The 18,593-nt window shown below is 33.1% G+C and overlaps 1 protein-coding gene across 1 annotated transcript in view; it reads right to left on the reverse strand.

The window, feature by feature from the left end:
- LOC145268257 (neuroendocrine convertase 2-like) overlaps window positions 1-18,593 on the reverse strand; it is a 328,833-nt gene that overhangs the window by 19,227 nt on the left and 291,013 nt on the right. The window contains exon 10 of the mRNA XM_080123602.1: window positions 5,464-5,564. Within this exon, the coding sequence (XP_079979728.1) occupies window positions 5,464-5,564 (101 nt within the window). The remainder of the gene's footprint in view (window positions 1-5,463; window positions 5,565-18,593) is intronic.

Consider the following 18,593-nt stretch of genomic DNA (forward strand, 5'->3'; position numbering starts at 1 on the left):
TAGTAAGAGGTGAAAAGAAAAATTGTAAGAGAAACAGCTACACGAACGATTCATAAGGATGACAAAAGATGAAATTAACAAAAAAACGCTTGGATATGGTTGCAAGAAGGAAGCCTAAACAAAATATTGAATAATAATACCAGCCGCACAAGATATCGCGATAAGAACAAACAACTTAAAAGCTAAGATCGGCAAAACGCAAGAAAATACCAAATGCAGATTCTGCGGACAAAACGACGAAACAATAAGCTACATAATAAGCAAATACAGCATTCTAACCCCAAACGAATAAAATAACAGACCCGATCAAGTGGGGAAGGCAGTGCACTGAGAATTATGTAAACCGTATCTTTAACACTCAGACAGATGGTACAAGCAAAAACCGGCAGCAGTAGTTGAAAACGAGAATCATAAAACCCAATACGATATGGATATACTAGCAAATAGATTTCGCTGTTTCAACAGACGGGAAGGGTCAGGGAGGATGGAAAGCCCGAGGAGAGAAAGCACAATTTATTCGTTCCGGATTTTGATCATACGTGAGGATGTTTACTAAAATTATACGACTAAATTGTACGAGTATTTGCTCCTGCTGCTGTTTTACTATTAAAGCAACTTTTACTGAGTTTATCAACGTAAAATATTGTAAAAATGTGAGATTATTAAAATAAACAATAAAATAAATTTACTCCCAATTTTCAATCGAGAGGTTATCTTTGGCAAATATGTTTTTAGATTCATATAAAAAGTACTAACAAGTTTTTTTCCGATACTGCGTGCCCCCTTTTGCGTTTTGTTTTTCGTTAAAAATCTTTCTAAAAAACAAGTTTATTTTATTAGATTAATCGTATCTTTGTTTTACAAATTATGCACGGCTAAAAATTAAACACGATTTTATGCACGTTTAAATAAAACCTGAGACAATTATTTTGCACATTGTATTGAAAAAGACAATCATCTCAGTCGTTAAGGGTCTAATTAGTCAAAGAAACTTCGTCACGGATGATCTACACAGTTCATCAGCGAAAAAAAAATCTTGTATTATTAAAATAAACAATAAAACGAATTTACTAAAGTTTCAGACTAGACTACTTTTTGGTAAGTATCTTTTTAGCTTAATACATAAGGATATTTGCAAAAAATAAAGTATTTTTCTTAATATTCTCCAAAAAATAAACAAAATAAATAGAAATACAGCTATTCATGTGTTGCGAGATATTTCAAATTTTTAAATAACTTTTCATTTCAAAGTTTTAGAATATAGTTTGTGATAAAAAATATCAAAGTTAAAGAAAAAAGTCACCTACGTTCATTTAAGACTTAGTTTGAACCTTTTTTAGTCCAGCTTAATTAAAAAAAAGCTAGCAGTGGTGGCTAATATGATGATTTTAAAAATATTTGAGAAACTTAAAAAATTATTTCCTTTGTTTTTTTTTTGTTTTTTTTTGTTTGTTTGTTTTTTGTTTTGTTTTTTTTGGGGGGGGGGGGTTTGTTTTTTTGTTTTTTTACACTGTACGCTGCTTGTCTAACCTGCAAAGGGTGTTTATTCCGAAAGCCATTCTTAACGAGAGGTTAGGGGTGTTTATTCTGAAAGCCGTTCTTAACATGGAGAAATTGGAAGTGGTAATTCTGAAAGGCATTTTTTTTATTTTCAACCTCCCCATGTTGAGAACGGCTTTCGGAATAAACACCCTTAGCAAGTTGGACCAACAACGCACATTGACCCCCACCGTTTTTTTTTTTTTTTTGAGAAGCGAACCAGAGTCGCGTTATCAGAAAACGGAACTTTGTGCAATATTATTTTTTCAAAAAGAAAAAGAAAAAACAGGAAATAATTTTAAAAAAATAGTTATTTACTGATCTCCCCACGAGAGCAGTTAGATACTAATGTTTTAAATATGGGGAAAACTAGTTCCCCTAAAAGAGGCACACGGGAATGGAAATATTTGTTCAGTCTTCAGAGATTTATTCTATCCTTTAAAAATATAGTGTTACGTTGCTATTGCGTTACAAATTTCAAATTTTGAAAGAGGGCACTTGTAAAATTTAATTTGAAAAAAAAAATCTTGGCTGAAAGTTGTGACTAAATTCGTTTTGTTTTTATTTCAATAATAAAGAAATAAACTTATTTATTTATTTATTTATTTATTCCGCAAAGATTAAAAATTTTTAAAAAGTGGCACAATGGGTTGGAAAAAAGTCTCAGGCTTTAAAGAATTTACCAAAATTAATCGCGACTTTGACTAAAATGTTATTGTTTATTTTAATAACAACATGTTTTGCGTTGACGAGCTTGGTAGATCGCTCGTGTAAGAGCGAATATTTAATAAAAATCGGAATATGGACTTAAAAAAGATATTTGTCAAAAATTACCTCTCGAAACGTCTGGGTAAATTCGTTTTATTGTTTACTAGCATGGGTGCCCAGCGTTGCCTGGATGTTTGGAGGTGTGTGTTGAGCAAAAAAAGTGATAGTAGGAAGGCTGGCTCGAACTCGTAACGCGAAGGAGGAAAAAACGGGTAAAAACTCTGACGTCTTTGCTGTTACGGCCACCGCCAAACCGGAAGTGACGTGGGTTTAAATTAAAGCTAGACAATCGAAATATCGAAAAATATCGGTGAAAATATCGGTGAAAAAAAGCGACCCCTCCCTGTAGAAAAGTTGAGGGTGAAGAAATTAATGTTTTTAGCCAATTTTTCGGTATTTGTCGTCTGAAGGGTGAAGCTTCAAAACGATACTGATCTTGTAAAAAATTCGTCGCCTCTGTCGAAAGTTTTAGGCAGACATGTAAACATACATACAAACATACATACATTTATATATTTGTAGCTCAAATTTTCTACCCAAACCGATTTAAAAGTTTGCCCTATCTCTGAATACCCTTTATGTAAAATGTCAAATGTTTAGACCAGAAATTTTCTGAGTAATTTGGTAAAGACCGCAGAGGTCAAATTTTGTTAAACTTTGACCTCTATTATGACCCCTTTAACATTTATTGTTTTGGGGTTAAATCAAGTTACTAAGTTAGATCCATGTCCAAGAAATCTATATCTAAAATTTCAATTGTTTATACCCAAAATTGGGGGAGGAGTTTGGTAGAGTTCTCAAAGGTCAACTCGTTGAACTTTGACCCCTTAACAGCCAAATTTCTGGCCGAAAACCGATCACAGATTTTCCCAAAATCTCAGTACCATGTATATCAAATTTCGAGTCTGTAGACTTAAAAGGGACAGAGTTATTGCGTAGGGAAATGTACAAAGACAGACACACAGACAGACACAGACACTTTCACTTTTATAAATATACTAGCATGGGTGCTCGGCGTTGCCCGGGTGTTTGGAGGTGTATGTTGAGCAAAAAAAAAAGCGGTCAATTTTTTTTTAACTTTAACTCCCATTATGACCCCTTAATTGAGAGAGTTATTGCGTAGGGATATATACAGACACACCCACACACACACACACACACACACACACACACACACACACGTTCACTTTTATAAATATACTAGCATTTTGGCCCGGCGTTGTCCGGGTGGTTGGAGGTGTGTGCTGGGCAAAAATAAAGGTCAATTTTTTAAACTTTGACCCCTATTATGACCCCTTAACATTTATTGTTTTGGGCTCCAATAAAGTCATTAAGTTAGATCTATGTCAAAGGGACCTATATCTAAAATTCAAGTGTTTAGACCCCAAATTGTCGGAGGAGTTTGGTAGAGTTCTCAACAGTAAAATCGTTGAACTTTGACTCCTTAACAGCCAAATTTCTGGCCGAAAACCGATCACAGATGTTCCCAAATCTCAGTACCCTGTATATCAAATTTCGAGTCTGTAGACTAAAAATTGACAGAGTTATTGCGTAGGGAATTGTACACAGACACACAGACACAGACACGTTCACTTTTATATATATACTAGCAATGAGTGCCCGGCGTTGCCCGGGTGTTTGGAGGTGTATGCTGAGCAAAAAAAACCCCTATTATGACCCCTTAACATTGATTGCTTTGGCCTCAAATCAAATTATTAAGTTAGTTCCATTTCCAAGGAACCAATATCTAAAATGCCAAGTGTTTAGACCCCAAATTATTGGAGGAGTTTGGTAGAGTTCTCAAAGGTCAAATCGTTTAACTTTGACCCCTTAACAGCCAAATTTCTGGCCGAAAGCCGATCACATAGATTTTCCCAAATCTCAGTACCCTGTATATCAAATTGTGAGTCTGTAGACTGAAAATTAACAGAGTTATTGCGTAGGGAAATGTACACAGACACACACAGACAGACACTTTCACTTTTATAGATATATAGATAGATAGATAGATAGATAGATAGATAGATTACAAGATTGTTTTACAATATTTTACGCTGACTGACACCAAGTCGATTGCTTGCGTCAAAGTTGCTTTAATCAGCAGCAGTGGCAATTAGTCGTACAATGATCGTACGTTATTTTTAGTCGTACATATTTAGTAAAACCCGGGAAACTAGTTATCCATCAAACTCTAGTTTGTGAAACTGTAAGTAAAAGAAATGGTGCTATGGAATTGACAGGATTCGAACTTGGCACACTCAGATAGTCAGCTTTAACTGGTACACACCTGACCACTGTCACCTCCCAAAACTACTGGTAATAATTGTTTGTTTCTGATTTACAACTATGTTTTCCCTTTCACACACATTTATCTTATTTTAAATTTGATTTCCTCTTTCAATGACAATATTTCATTTTTATTATTTGATTTATCGGACTACTGTTCACATCTTGAGTGTGATTTTCACAACGTTTCGGTCGATGTAACCCCCGACCTTCTTCAGGTGTATCTTGTCGAACTTGAGAATGTTTCTGTCGAACTCGAGAATTTGGATGGAATTTCGAGTGGAACCCTTTATTTACTTCACGGGGGGAGGGGGTAGCGTGCTCTTGTTCGGGTCCTTAACCACTACGCTATGGGTCCTTACATAAGGATGTGTCGCACAGTGGTTAAAGACTTGGAAAAATTAATCGTAAAAAGTGATATTCTATGAAGGTCGAAGGTTCAATCCTCAGTGTGGGCGACCAAAAAATACAATTGCGAATTACTTAGGACCTATATCCAGTCATGGCTGACGGAACAAGACCATGCTACCCCTGTGAAGTAAATAAAGGGTTCCGATCGAAACTCCATCCAAATTCCCGAGTTCAACGGAAACTTCTTAAGTTTGACAAGATACACCTGAAGAAGATCGGAGGTTACATCGCCCGAGACGTTGTGAAAATCACACTCAAGATGAGAACAGTATCCGATGAATCCAAATAATAGGAATAACTAAATCCTCATCTCAAAAAATCAGAAATTTCATTTTTAGCTTTATATATTTTTTCTTCTTCTAATCTTTGATTCTAATCATATTTGCAATCAGCATAATCTTTTCGCTGTTTCAAATTGGTGGCCGGTGTACAGATATGATTAATTTTTTTTATACTTACTTCGCCTCGAGTGCTAAAGCAAAAACACCCGCGGCCTCGGGTGCTGCGGCAGAAGTTCCAGAATGAGTTGTTGTACATTTGTCGTAGAGATCCGTGGTTGTCTGCAATGTTAATGGGGAAAAAAAAGCTTAATGAGGCCTATTGATTTCCGGTTATACATATTACAAAACACATACACAAGAAAAAATAAAAGAAAATGTCTAAAATAAAAAAAAACAACAATAAAGCCAGGAAAGAAACAAAAAAGAAAAAATCCAGCAAGAAAAAAATGTAGGAAAAATTAGATTGTAATGCATTTATTTATACAAATACTAGTTGAGCTACCGGCGTTGCTCGGTCGTACAATACGCTTAAATATGATATTTTAATTCATACAAATTTCCTATTGTTTTATTATACAGCCAGTTCTCTATCGATTATTATATATCATATCATACTCAACACATAGTAGAGATTTCACAAGTAAAAAAAAGTATGACGTGGGTGTCATCAGTTAGAATCGAAATCAAAACATATAGCTCTCCAGCCTTAGTAATTACTGTCTGAGCTATCACCAAAGAAATTTAAAAATGTTTAAAATGAACCGACTATGACGTGTGCGTATTTGCGCATACATACAAGAGCACTTTATGTTGACAAGCCTGCTAAGTTCTATTTTTTTTTTAATTTTGACTCCTTAGCAGCTATTTTTACCAGCTAAAAACCCAGAAAAGAACGGCCCACAAAATATGCAATCATTTTATCTACCTCAAGCCGTACTGCGACCTTACGTCTCGGGAGAGATGCATTTTGAAAAGACAGAGACAAACAGACACAGACATAGTGAGTTTTATAAATTAAATTACTGGTTACATATGTGAATACCTGTATCTGTTGCAACTCCTTAAAAAAGCAGCATCTTTAAACCATGTCTTTTTTCTTATGAAACCAAATTTTAACCGGTTCTTTTATAAAACGTTTTTCATGTAAACAAGTAATAACAAAGAAGAAAAAAGAAAGAACGAACGAAATAGACAATATCGAGAAAGGAGCTGAGGAAAAAGAGGAAGTTGGATCGGGCCCTTAAAATCTGGAATGCGTTGTTGTAATGAATGAACTTGAAAGTTTCATCTCTATGTTGAAGATATTGACAGCGTGAGACTATAAGAAAGCAATCCCAGTCATGGACGTGCGCCAGAAGCAGAGATGCACCATTGAATTGCTCCACGCTGACGATATTGAACCGATCAACATTCATCGGCGCCTGTTGAACATTTACGACTACGATGCAGTTTATTTCAGCAAATATATATGCGTCTGTCAGTTTCAAAGAGATGTGAGGGACAAACCATGCTCCGAACTTTTACGACCGAGGCATCAAAAGAGGCTGACAAAAGTTCATCAAGAATGGTGGTAACTATTCAATAAAAAATAAATTCTTGGCCACAACAAGTCGCTCGCTTGAATTGTATTACTCCCATCTTCGTATCTCATTGATATTTTGGTTTTTGTGTTAAAAATAGGAGGCCGGACTTTTGGAAGGATTCTCGTAAGTTGCAAAGAAAGTTCTTCAAGCTGAAAAGTGACAGATCAATTAATCGCTCGATTAACCGACGGATAAAACCTTTTATAAATATTAGTGAACGTATATGAAATCAAGAAGCTCGAACTTACGCCTTACAAACCACGAAAGACGAATCTAAAACAATGTAAAACGCCTATTTATTCGGCTCCATATCATAGCAGGTAATAAGTCGTTTGTATGCGAGGAAAATCTAGCTCTTCAAAACGGAGCACCCTGGATTGGAATATGAATTTAAAAATTACTTCAGTCTAAAAGGATTTCATCTTAACTGATCAAGAACCGACAAGATGAGGTGCTGTATTAGCCCAGGTACTACACTTTGTTCCTTGCCAAAAGATCAAAAATGCCCAGAAGCTTGTCAAAACATGCAGCCTACCCAAGACGAGAGCCATTCATTTCAATTGGTGCCAGATGGGCATCAGAGCGTTGATGATGTAAAGATTAGTTTTAGATGCATTAAAAGTAACCAGACACCTCTTTCCACTACATATGTTTACTACGCTATAATCACATTGACTAATGTATACCCATTGACCCTTATCTTCGAGTGGTCTCCAAGCCTTGATAAGTGGTGATTCCTGTGTAAAAAAAGTACCAAAATTGTTTACGTCTATAGAGATTTCTTCATCACCGATCGAAAACAGAAAAAAATTAGATGTACTATTAAAGCATGTCCTACACATTGTTCTCGAAATAATAATTTGCGTCCTCCATTTCTAAGCGAGTCTCTCGCCATTAGACGGTCGACCCAACACTTCTCAGTTTGAAATAGCCTCTCCGTAAATTGAATGGACGCATCTTAAGAACGTATTGAATTAACGCATCTGTTACTTTAGATACGTACAAGTTTTTCTGTAAGTGGGTTTACCCGTCAATTGGTGTGTCACGCATAATTTAGAAATTTTCAGTTTACTGTCACGGTTTCATTTAACACATAATATTTATTGATATGCCGTGCTCATGTCTGAAACTTCAAGTGATTATAGCATAAAAAGGTAGTTTCATTAGGCTGTCAAATTTTAATTTTGATTAACATGTTCGTCAGTTTGTCATGACTTTATTTTATGTCAGTCTCTCCAGAAAAGGCGTGAAGCTACCTGATGTAAGAAACTAACAAAAATGAACGATTATTACAAAGACAGAGGATGCCCGCTTGGGCTAAATCTTGAAAAGACCAAGTTAGGAGGAAAACAGTCAGCAGAAACAGAGATCCACAAGCTTGCAGTTCTTGGAAAGAAACTACTGGAATAGGAAGCTATATAACAATGAGGTATTAAAACAACGAATTGAAGAAGACCACTAGACCAAAGAAACAAACGAGATGGAACAAAAGAAGAAGGAAATAGATAAGACAATTTTTAGGAACACATACCATAGTAGTCTTTATAAAAAAAAAAAAAGCTGCGACTAACAACATTACGTCTATGAAAGAGGGGTCGCAGAGAAGAAGAAAGGGTAAAACCAATCAAATCACAGATACATTTCTCCACCTCATCAAGAATTTAATTGTATTTAATATTTTCCCCTGTCTGACAATGGATAACACTTTCATTTTTCTGTGCCGCGTTTATTTTGGATAGTATATTCGTGTTTCTGTCACATATAATTTTGAAAATATCATTATCGCTATTGTGCCACGCTTATGCTTGAAATTGAATTTTAAATAGCATTTTCAACTTGTTTGTTGGCTTTAATTGAAAATAGCATTATCGTTATTATGCCACGTATCGAGATTCCATTTACGACATCATCTTACACTTAAAGTTTAAACAGTTTTTTTTTTTCAGTCTGTTAAAATTTAAATACATTTTCTTTTTATGTTTTCTTATGCTATAATTGAAAATAATATTTTCATTGAAAAATAAACGTATATTTCGAAGAGACACGTCTTGAGAAATCTACTATTGTTTTTGTTTTTTTGCTGTTTTGTTTTTTGTTCTGTCAATAGCACTTAGATGTTTTTAATTTATTTTCTGTGCGATATCTTTCGCACCTTTCTTGGATTTCCTTATTTAATAAAAAATAATTTAATTTAACATTTCTTAATGAATTTATGTGGCCATTTTATTTTTACCATTTTAATATTTCTTTTCTTTTCTTTGTGTTTTTTTTTTTCACATAATGTACTTTCTTCCTTCGTTTCGTTTCTTTCTTTATTCATCTTTCATCGTTCTTTTACTATTCCCTTCTTTTCTTTTTCTTTCTCCTCTGTTTCCATTTATTTTTTTTCTTTCTTACACTCTTTCCTTTCGTTTTTTACTTTATTTCATTCTCATGCAAGTTTCCTTTCCATTTTCTTTCTCTTATTTTCTCCTCTTTTTTTCATTCACTTTTTCTTTATTTTCTCTTTCTCTTTCAATTTCTTTGTTATTCCTTTAGGGTTTTTTCCTTCCTCGTTTCGTTCTACTTAGTTCGTTTTTAACTTTATTTCTAACCTTTATTCTTTCCGGTATTTATTCCTTTCCCTTTTCTTCACTTTCTTTTCTTCTTTTTTCTTACTTTATTTCTCTCGTTCCTTATTTTTCTTGTTTTATTTTATCTACTTTACTTACTAATCTCCTATATTTTGTGTCTTTTTTATTTTCCGTATCTTTCATTTTCTTTCGTGTCTTTCAATGTTTTCTGTCTTAATTACTTTCTTTCACTTACTCTTTTAAATTTTACTTTAGTTTTGTTGTATTTTCTTTCTTTCTTACTTCCTAAAATGTTTCTTTCTTTTTTCTTTCTTTTTATTCTGGCATTTTCTTTCTTTGTTTCATTGTAAGCAATTTCTTTCTTTGTTTCATCCAGGCTTTTTTTTTCTTTATTTTCTTTCATTTTTATGCTTTCTTTCTTTCTAACTTCTTTTACGCTTTCTTTTTTATTCTTTCTTTCTTTCTTTTATTCTAACCGTTTTGTCCTTCTTTTATTTTAATTCCTTCATTTTTCATTTGTCTCCCTTTCTCTCTTTTATTCGAAATTTTATCTTCTTTTTTCCTGTTAAGCCATTCTTTTCATATTCATTATTCTATTTTATTTTACTGTCCTTACATCTTTGATTTTTCTCCTTTTTTTAATTTTTTCACACTATTTTCTTTCTTTCGTTCGTTCATTCCTTTACTCTCTTTGTGCCTTTCTTTCTTTTTGTTTAATTTTAAAATGTTGTCATTGTTCTCTTTTTTTTTGTAATGAATATCGCTCATCTGTCTTCTTCGTAAGTTCCGTTGTACCGGAAAAAAGACGAACAATGATCAAATCAAACTTGAAAAGAAATATCCGATAGGTTGTCGTAGCAACCAAACCCAAGAAACCACAGTACACGCACAGTCGAGACTGTAAAATGTCGCATTTCGAGTCTTTTTATTTTTATTTATTTATTTTTTTTTTTTGCTTTTATTCATTTATTTATTTTTGCATTTCACTAAATTTATTTAGCTGTTTATTCCTCAGAAACACACACACACACACACACACACACACACACACACACACATATATATATATATATATATATATATATATATATATATATATATATATATTGAGTATAAAGATCAACAAAGTTAGGATATTTATATATATATATATATATATACTCAATATATATATATATATATATATACTCAATATATATATTGAGTATATATATATACTCAATATATATATATATACTCAATATATATATATATATATATATACTCAATATATATATATACTCAATATATATATATATATATATATATATATATATATATATATATATATATATATATATATGACCTTACCTTTCTGCCTGCCTGTCTGTGTGAGGAATAGTCTCAACCAAACTACTCTATCAGTTTTGGTCTAGAGACTTGAGACGATATATATCGGATTTTGACTTCTGGAATGAATTCGATTTGGTCTTTAGCTGGTAAAAAAATGTGTCGACGTTTAGATTGAAGGTTGTAGTAGATGCACGGGGGTTACACCGAACAAAACGTTGTGAGTATTACAACGAAGATGAGAACAGTAGTTCGAATTATACAAATTGCTAATCCTCCTCTTCCAACCAGTAATACCTAGTGTAGTATTTATGCCAGACACACACACACACACACACACACACACACACACACACATATATATATATATATATATATATATATATATATATATTGAGTATAAAGATCAACAATTGTAAATTATAAATCATTTTCAAAAGGATGAACAAACAAAATCAAATTGAGTGTATTTCAACCATTTGTGGCCAGAATACACGCCCACTAATGTACCGACGAACTTCAAATTTTCTAATACAACTCAATAAGGTCCATCCACCTTACTATAAAAATGCTAGTTTTATTTTGGTGTCTTAAACTCCCCGCCCACCCCTCTTTTTGCTGATTAGGAGACTATATTCAAAAACACAATCTTTGTCAATTATTGTCAATGGTTATTTTCAATTTTAATGAAATAAATATCGTTTCCGAAACGATCGTACACTCAATTGATTTTGTTTGTCCATCGTTTTGAAACTGATTCATAATTTACAATTATTAATTTTTACACCCGATATTAATATAGCTCTACAATAAATATACCTAATGTGCTTATTATATATCTACAGTATTATGAGCACTGTTCCTTTAAAATATTAATACATAAAAATAAAGTTGGCTCTTTCGACTCCAGGTCTAATTCCCACCATAAGATAATATATATATATATATATATATATATATATATATATATATATATATATATATATACATATATATATATATATATATATATATATATATATATATATATATATATATATATTATTGATGCGACGATTGCGGTACAAGTGCCGATTCCGTACTAAATTCACGATACCGATACAATTGCCGATTTCGATTCTTTATAAATCTCTAAATATTTAACTAAAAAGGTTGTTATTTTTCCCCTGACTATCGTAAAAACACAGGTTAAATGTGCAGATATTTTCTCAAACGTAAAACAGACTTGTGGGAGGTGGAGATGTATAGATTTAAGTTTTACTGGTTGTTTAAAAATCAATGCATATATTTGTTTTGTTTTTTTTTTAATTATTACTAGAAGCAGTGGGAGATTTTGTTTTAAACAAAATTAAATAAAAAGATTATTAACGGAATCGTTTTTTGCATTGGAAAATAACCTCAAATTTTTCCAATTCCGATACCGATCCGACACCCCAAAAGTCCCGATTTTTCTGATTCTGAATTTCGATTAATCGTCCCAACACAAATCTATATATCTATAAAAGTGAACGTGTGTGTGTGTGTGTGTGTGCACATTTCTCTACGCAATAACTTTGGTAATTTTCAGTCTACAGACTCTAAATTTGATATACAGGGTACGGAGATTTGGGAAAATCTTTTTAATCCGTTTTCGACCAGAAATTTGGCTGTTAAGGGGTCAAAGTTCAAAGATTTGACCTTTGAGAACTCTACCAAGCTCTTCCGCCAATTTTGGGTCTAAACACTTGAAATTTTAGATATAGATTCCTTGGACATGGCTCTAACTTAATAACTTTATTGGAGCCCCAAACAATAAATGTTAAGGGGTCATAATAGGGATCAAAGTTTAAAAAATTGACCGTTTCTTTTATGTTTTTTGGGGTTTTTTTTCTCAACATACACCTCCAAACAACCGGGCAACGCCGGGCTGAAATGCTAGTGAAAGTGTCTGCCAGTGTGTCTGTGGGTCTATCTGTATATATTTCTCTACACAATAACTTTGTCAATTTTCAGTCTACAGACTCGAAATTTGATATACAGGGTACTGACATTTGGGAAAATCTTTTTAATCCGTTTTTGGCCAGAAATTTGGCTGTAAGGGGTCAAATTTTAACGATTTGACTTTTGAGAACTCTACCAAACTCCTCCGCTAATTTCGGGTATAAACAACTGAAATTTTAGATATAGGTTCCTTGGACATGGATCTAACTTAATAATTTGATTTGAGCCCAAAACAATAAATGTTAAAGGGTCATAATAGGTGTCAAAGTTTTTAAAATTTGACCTTTGCAGTTTCTACCAAATTACTCAGAAAATTTCTGGTCTAAACATTTGAAATTTTACATAAAGGGTATTCAGAGATAGGGCAAACTTTTCAATCAGTTTGGGTCGAAAATTTGAGTTACCAATTTAAAGTGTATGTATGTATGTATGTATGTATGTATGTATGTATGTATGTATGTTGTACAAAAAAATACATAAAGCGGGAGACCAGTACCCGCATTAAGCTGGTCTGCAGTTTGATTTGTTGCTGGCTATCTTGCTCATGCTTGTTACTGGATCTCAACATTTTGAACCGAGAGAGAGAGAGAGACTTAGCTGTCGTACAAAGCTAAAACTCTGTAGCATCATCTTTGTATAGATACTTCCTCAGGCATTTGTCTATAAAAATTGTCATATGTGTAGCCCTGAAATGCTGGAAGCATGTAATAATTGATCTGCCATCATTCTATATATGATTATGTGTGTGTATGTATGTATGTATGTATGTATGTATGTTAATATATGTACTAGTGTATGTATGTGTATGTATACCTATTTGTATATGTATGTATATATGTATGTGTGTATATATTTTTATTTATTTATTTATTTATTTATTGTGTATACATGTTTATGTGTGTTTGTATGTATATACGTATATATATTTGTGTGTATGTATATGTATATATGCATATATATGTATGCGTATAGGCGCATATATATGTATGTGTAGGTATATGTTGGTAAATTTATGTGTATGTATGTATATGTGCATACATTTTTACGTATATGTATGTGAATATTTATGTATATGTGTGTATGTATTTGTATATGATAGTATATATGTGTATGCATATATATGTATATGTGTGTTCATGTGTGTATGTGTATGTTTGTATGTATGTGTTATATGCATTGTGTATGTATTGATGGATGGATGTGTGCATGTGTGTATGTTTATGGGTATGTATGTGTGTATATGTATATATATGTATATATGCCAAGGACTGTCTTCAATGTCATGTCTGCTTGAGCGTGTGAATTCGCTAGCAGGACTAAAAAAAAAAAAAGAAAAGGTTATCTTCGGGGTCATGGATTTTCAGTGACTGAGGGAGTGGCACTCGTCTGACAAGACGTTGCAATCATCATCATGTATGTATGTATGTATATATGTATGTTTGCATGTTTACCTAAAACTTTCGACAGAGGCGACGGATTTTTACAAGATCAGTTCGTTTTGAAGTTCGACATTTCAGACGACAAATATCGAAAAATTGGCTAAAACCATTAATATATTCAACTTCAACTGGACACTTTTCTACAGAGGGGTCGCTTTTTTCGCGGATATTTTTGAAAGTCATCCTCTCCTTTCGATTGTCTAGCCTTAATTAAAACCTACGTAACCTCCGGTTTGGCGATGGTCGTAATAGCAAAGACGTCATTTTTCCCCCGTTCTTTTTCTATTTTTCGGTACGGTTTTTTTTTTTTTTTTTTTTTTTTTTTTTTTTGCTCAACACACACCTCCAAACACCCGGGAAACGCTGGGCTGAAATGCTAGTATATATATATATATATATATATATATATATATATATATATATATATATATATATATATATATGAGTGAAAATGTATATGAGGACACTTCTCAACCTATATACTAAACGAATTCTTTATTTACAAACTTGAAATTGGGTATAGAGGGTATTCAGACATATAAAAAACCTTTAAGGAGTAAAAATTACAAAATTGTTACATGGGGGTGTAATCGAATTTTTTATCTGTTTTTGAACAGTTTCATGAATGCGCATGTGGATGATTCACATGACAGATTCCTTATGTTAACAATAAGTAGGTCTGAACACACTTTTTAAAGATCGTGTCATGCAGGTTTAATGGTTATCATACTTGATTTACTGTTTTTAGGTTTTAGTTTCGATCTCAGCTCGAGAACTTTTTTTACTTGCAAGAAGTGAACTGATTAGATGGATGAAGTTGCGTATTTTTGGTTTTGTTATTTTATTTACTAGCACGCTTCCCGGCGTTAACAAAAAATTAAATCGTTACTACTTTTCTTGGCGCTAGACTACATGTTACCGGTTGTATTATTATATGCTTAAATGTTTATAATTTTCAATTTTCAGGTCTAAAATAAAATAAAATAATACTCTTTATGGATTTTCCAGCATGAACACAAACCCTATTGCATATTATTAACATAAAAAAGAACACCCCATCCCATTACAAAACTAAAAACACCATTAAGTATTGATTTTTTTAAAAAAAATTTTGAAATAAGGATTGATCTTTCCCGCTTGCCTTCTAGTCATCACATTACATCAGCAATGTTTCTGACAAAGGGGGAGTTTTTTGTTTGTTTTTTGGGTTAGAATCTATCCATTTAATACTTATTGTTAGTTTTTTACTTTCTTTAAATTTCGATCTGTTACATCTAGTGGCTTCATGCTTTGTCTCAGACGATTTCCATTAAAAATTCGTATTATTTGGATTATTCAGACTGCTATTCTCATTTTGGTTGTTATTTTCACAACGTTTCAGCCGATGTAACTTCCAACCTTCTTCAGGTGCATTTTTATGTCAAACTTGTGAATCTTTATGTTATTTGGATTATTCAGACTACTATTCTCATCTTGGTTGTTATTTTCACAACGTTTCAGCCGATGTAACTTCCAACCTTCTTCAGATGCATTTTTATGTCAAATTTGTGAATCTTTATGTTATTTGGATTATTAAGACTACTATTCTCATCTTGGTTGTTAATTTCACAACGTTTCAGCCGATGTAACTTCCAACCTTCTTCAGATGCATTTTTATGTCAAACTTGTGAATCTTTATGTTATTTGGATTATTCAGACTACTATTCTCATCTTGGTTGTTATTTTCACAACGTTTCAGCCGATGTAACTTCCAACCTGAAGAATGTCGGAGGTTACATCGACCGAAACATTGTGAGAATAATACTCACGATAAGGACAGTGGTTTAAAAAATCTAAATAAATGTCATTAAATTAATAACAAAATTTATATATCTAAACATTAACTGAAATTTTTAAATACTTTCAGATTACAGATTGTGTAATACTGTAAACGCAAAGTCCATATAAATATTAGTATCAATATTTATATGGACAATCACAACCAGATAAAAAACAATAGCTCAATATACGAGATAGAGCAAACGAGATAGTATAAATGAAAGTTTGGAATTAAACTCGGTAAATTGAAACAATTGCGACTAATTTTTTTTAGAATTTCCATGCAAGCTTTTTAGTCTGTCGATCTATATCCTAAATAGCAACATTTATGACTTCATAATAATATTGTTTTGCTAAAAACTATTTATCTGATGAGATTAGCCATTTATTGAAAATCCATGGATTAAGAAAAAAAAATTAAAATTTGTATTTTTGTCGAGTAAAAAAGTTGTAATTTTTTTTAATTTGCAGAAACAGATTCAAAATTTTCATATATATATATATATATATATATATATATATATATATATATATATATATATATATATATATATATATATATATATACGAAACGTAATTTTGATATCATAACATAATCTGCCTGAGGATGACGGAAATGTTCCGATCGACAGCGCTCGCTAAACAAACATACGGATCCGACTTATATAATTTTGAAAAAAAAAAAAAAAAAAAACTGTTTCGGAAATTGGAGGAAGTTAAAAAAAAATCCGTACTTTTCAATGACATATGTCTCATATGCTGCCTAAATATCTTGAGGTTGTAAAATAAAAAAAAACATATATATATATATATATATATATATATATATATATATATATATATATATATATATATATATTGTCTGATTTAACTGTTTTCTGGTTTATTAGATCATTTTGTGGGAAGATGCTTTCTGATATAGCATAGTGTCTGTTGTTTCTGGGTTTAATTTTTCTGTGACATAATCTGGCCGATTTCCTAGTTAGCGGTGTCTTTTTTTCGTCCCTGCAACCTCTTTCCTTCAGAAGAGATGTTGCGAGCCTGTCCCTGCTCTACAGTTATTTCCACGCACAAGTGCTCGTTTGAGTTTCACTCAATAGTGCTTCCGCCAAATTTCACAAAAAACATCAGCCACGCTACAGCCTCTTCCAATAATTTCCCATATTCTCTATCAGTCCCTAAATATAAACAACAATTCCATGAATAAAGCTTCTTACCTAGAACTACCCACAAGCTGAATTCTGTTCCACTGACCTGCTTACCAGCTGACTTCTACATGGTTGTTTTGAAGTCCATTGTGAACGCCCTTATTATTCTGTCCTATAAATGGTAAAATTCTACCCAATTATAACCAAAAACAATCACTGAGCTATTGTTTCACTGACCATATTATTCTCATTAACCCTTATCTTCGAGTGGCCTCCGAGACTTGATAAGTGGTGACGCGCGCGTGCGCGCTCGCGCGTGTGTGTGTGTGTGTGTGTGGATTATGTGGATATTTATGAAGGTGCAAATTATTCTTAAATAGCGGGTTGTGGCATTGGATATCAACATACCTAAAGCCACGTTTTAGAAAATTTATAACTAGTTAAGACGTTTTTATAAATAGTTTCCTATAATAATGGGACACGTGTTATATTTAGATCATAAAAATGGATAAGATAGACCTATATGTCTAAATCACCATAAATAAATGAACCGAATACCGTGTAAGAATAACATAGCATTTCTCTTCCTCATTTCCTTCCTACTTTCCCGTCCTAAGACATGAAAAAAAAGAACTCCATACATTCGCATTTGAAACCAATTGAGACTAGAGTCCTGATGACGCTGGATTCCGAAAGATGGCGACAGTAGTCTGAGTAATCCAAATTTTGCAAAGTATCAATCATCGTCTAAAACAATTCCGAAACATAGAAAAGTTCTGGGAAAATAGAAAGAAAAAAAAGATTTTCTTAACGCAACGTGATTAAAAAAGGGGGGGGTCGGAATAAATTTATCGAATCACGTTTTGAAAGAGAGCTTGAATTTAGACTTAATACTTAATGTTTGGTATGTGGGGCTGCCGGCTGAGCGACAGGTGAGGTGGAGCGAAAACTGTTATGAGAAAGATAAGTAATTATCTATACTGACAAAAGGTTAAAGGTCAGGCATGTGGGGTTGCCCCCACATCTGTTCTTTGCTTGCAGTATCTGCCGGAACAGATGGTATTTATTTGCTCCCCCACCGAGCAAATTAGGCACAAGGCCAATTTTTAATGTGAGGAGTGAAGGGAGGGGGAAGGGAAAAAGGGGACCAGCTACCGAGAGGTGGGAAATGGGAGCTGGTTAAAGGTCAGGCATGTGGGGTTGCCCCACATCTGGTCTTTGCTAGTCATAGCTAGTCATAGCTTGCAGCATCTGCCGGAACAGATGGTATTTATTTGCTCCCCCACCGAGCAAATTAGGCACAAGGCCGATTTTTAATGTGAGGAGTGAAGGGAGGGGGAAGGGGAAAAGGGGACCAGCTCCCGAGAGGTGGGAAATGGGAGCTGGTTAAAGGTCAAGCATGTGGGGTTGCCCCCACATCTGGTCTTTGCTAGTCATA

The sequence above is a fragment of the Euprymna scolopes genome, chromosome 43, assembly GCF_053919585.1.
Source record: "Euprymna scolopes isolate OS-2025 chromosome 43, ASM5391958v1, whole genome shotgun sequence".
Taxonomy (NCBI): Eukaryota; Metazoa; Mollusca; class Cephalopoda; order Sepiida; family Sepiolidae; genus Euprymna; species Euprymna scolopes.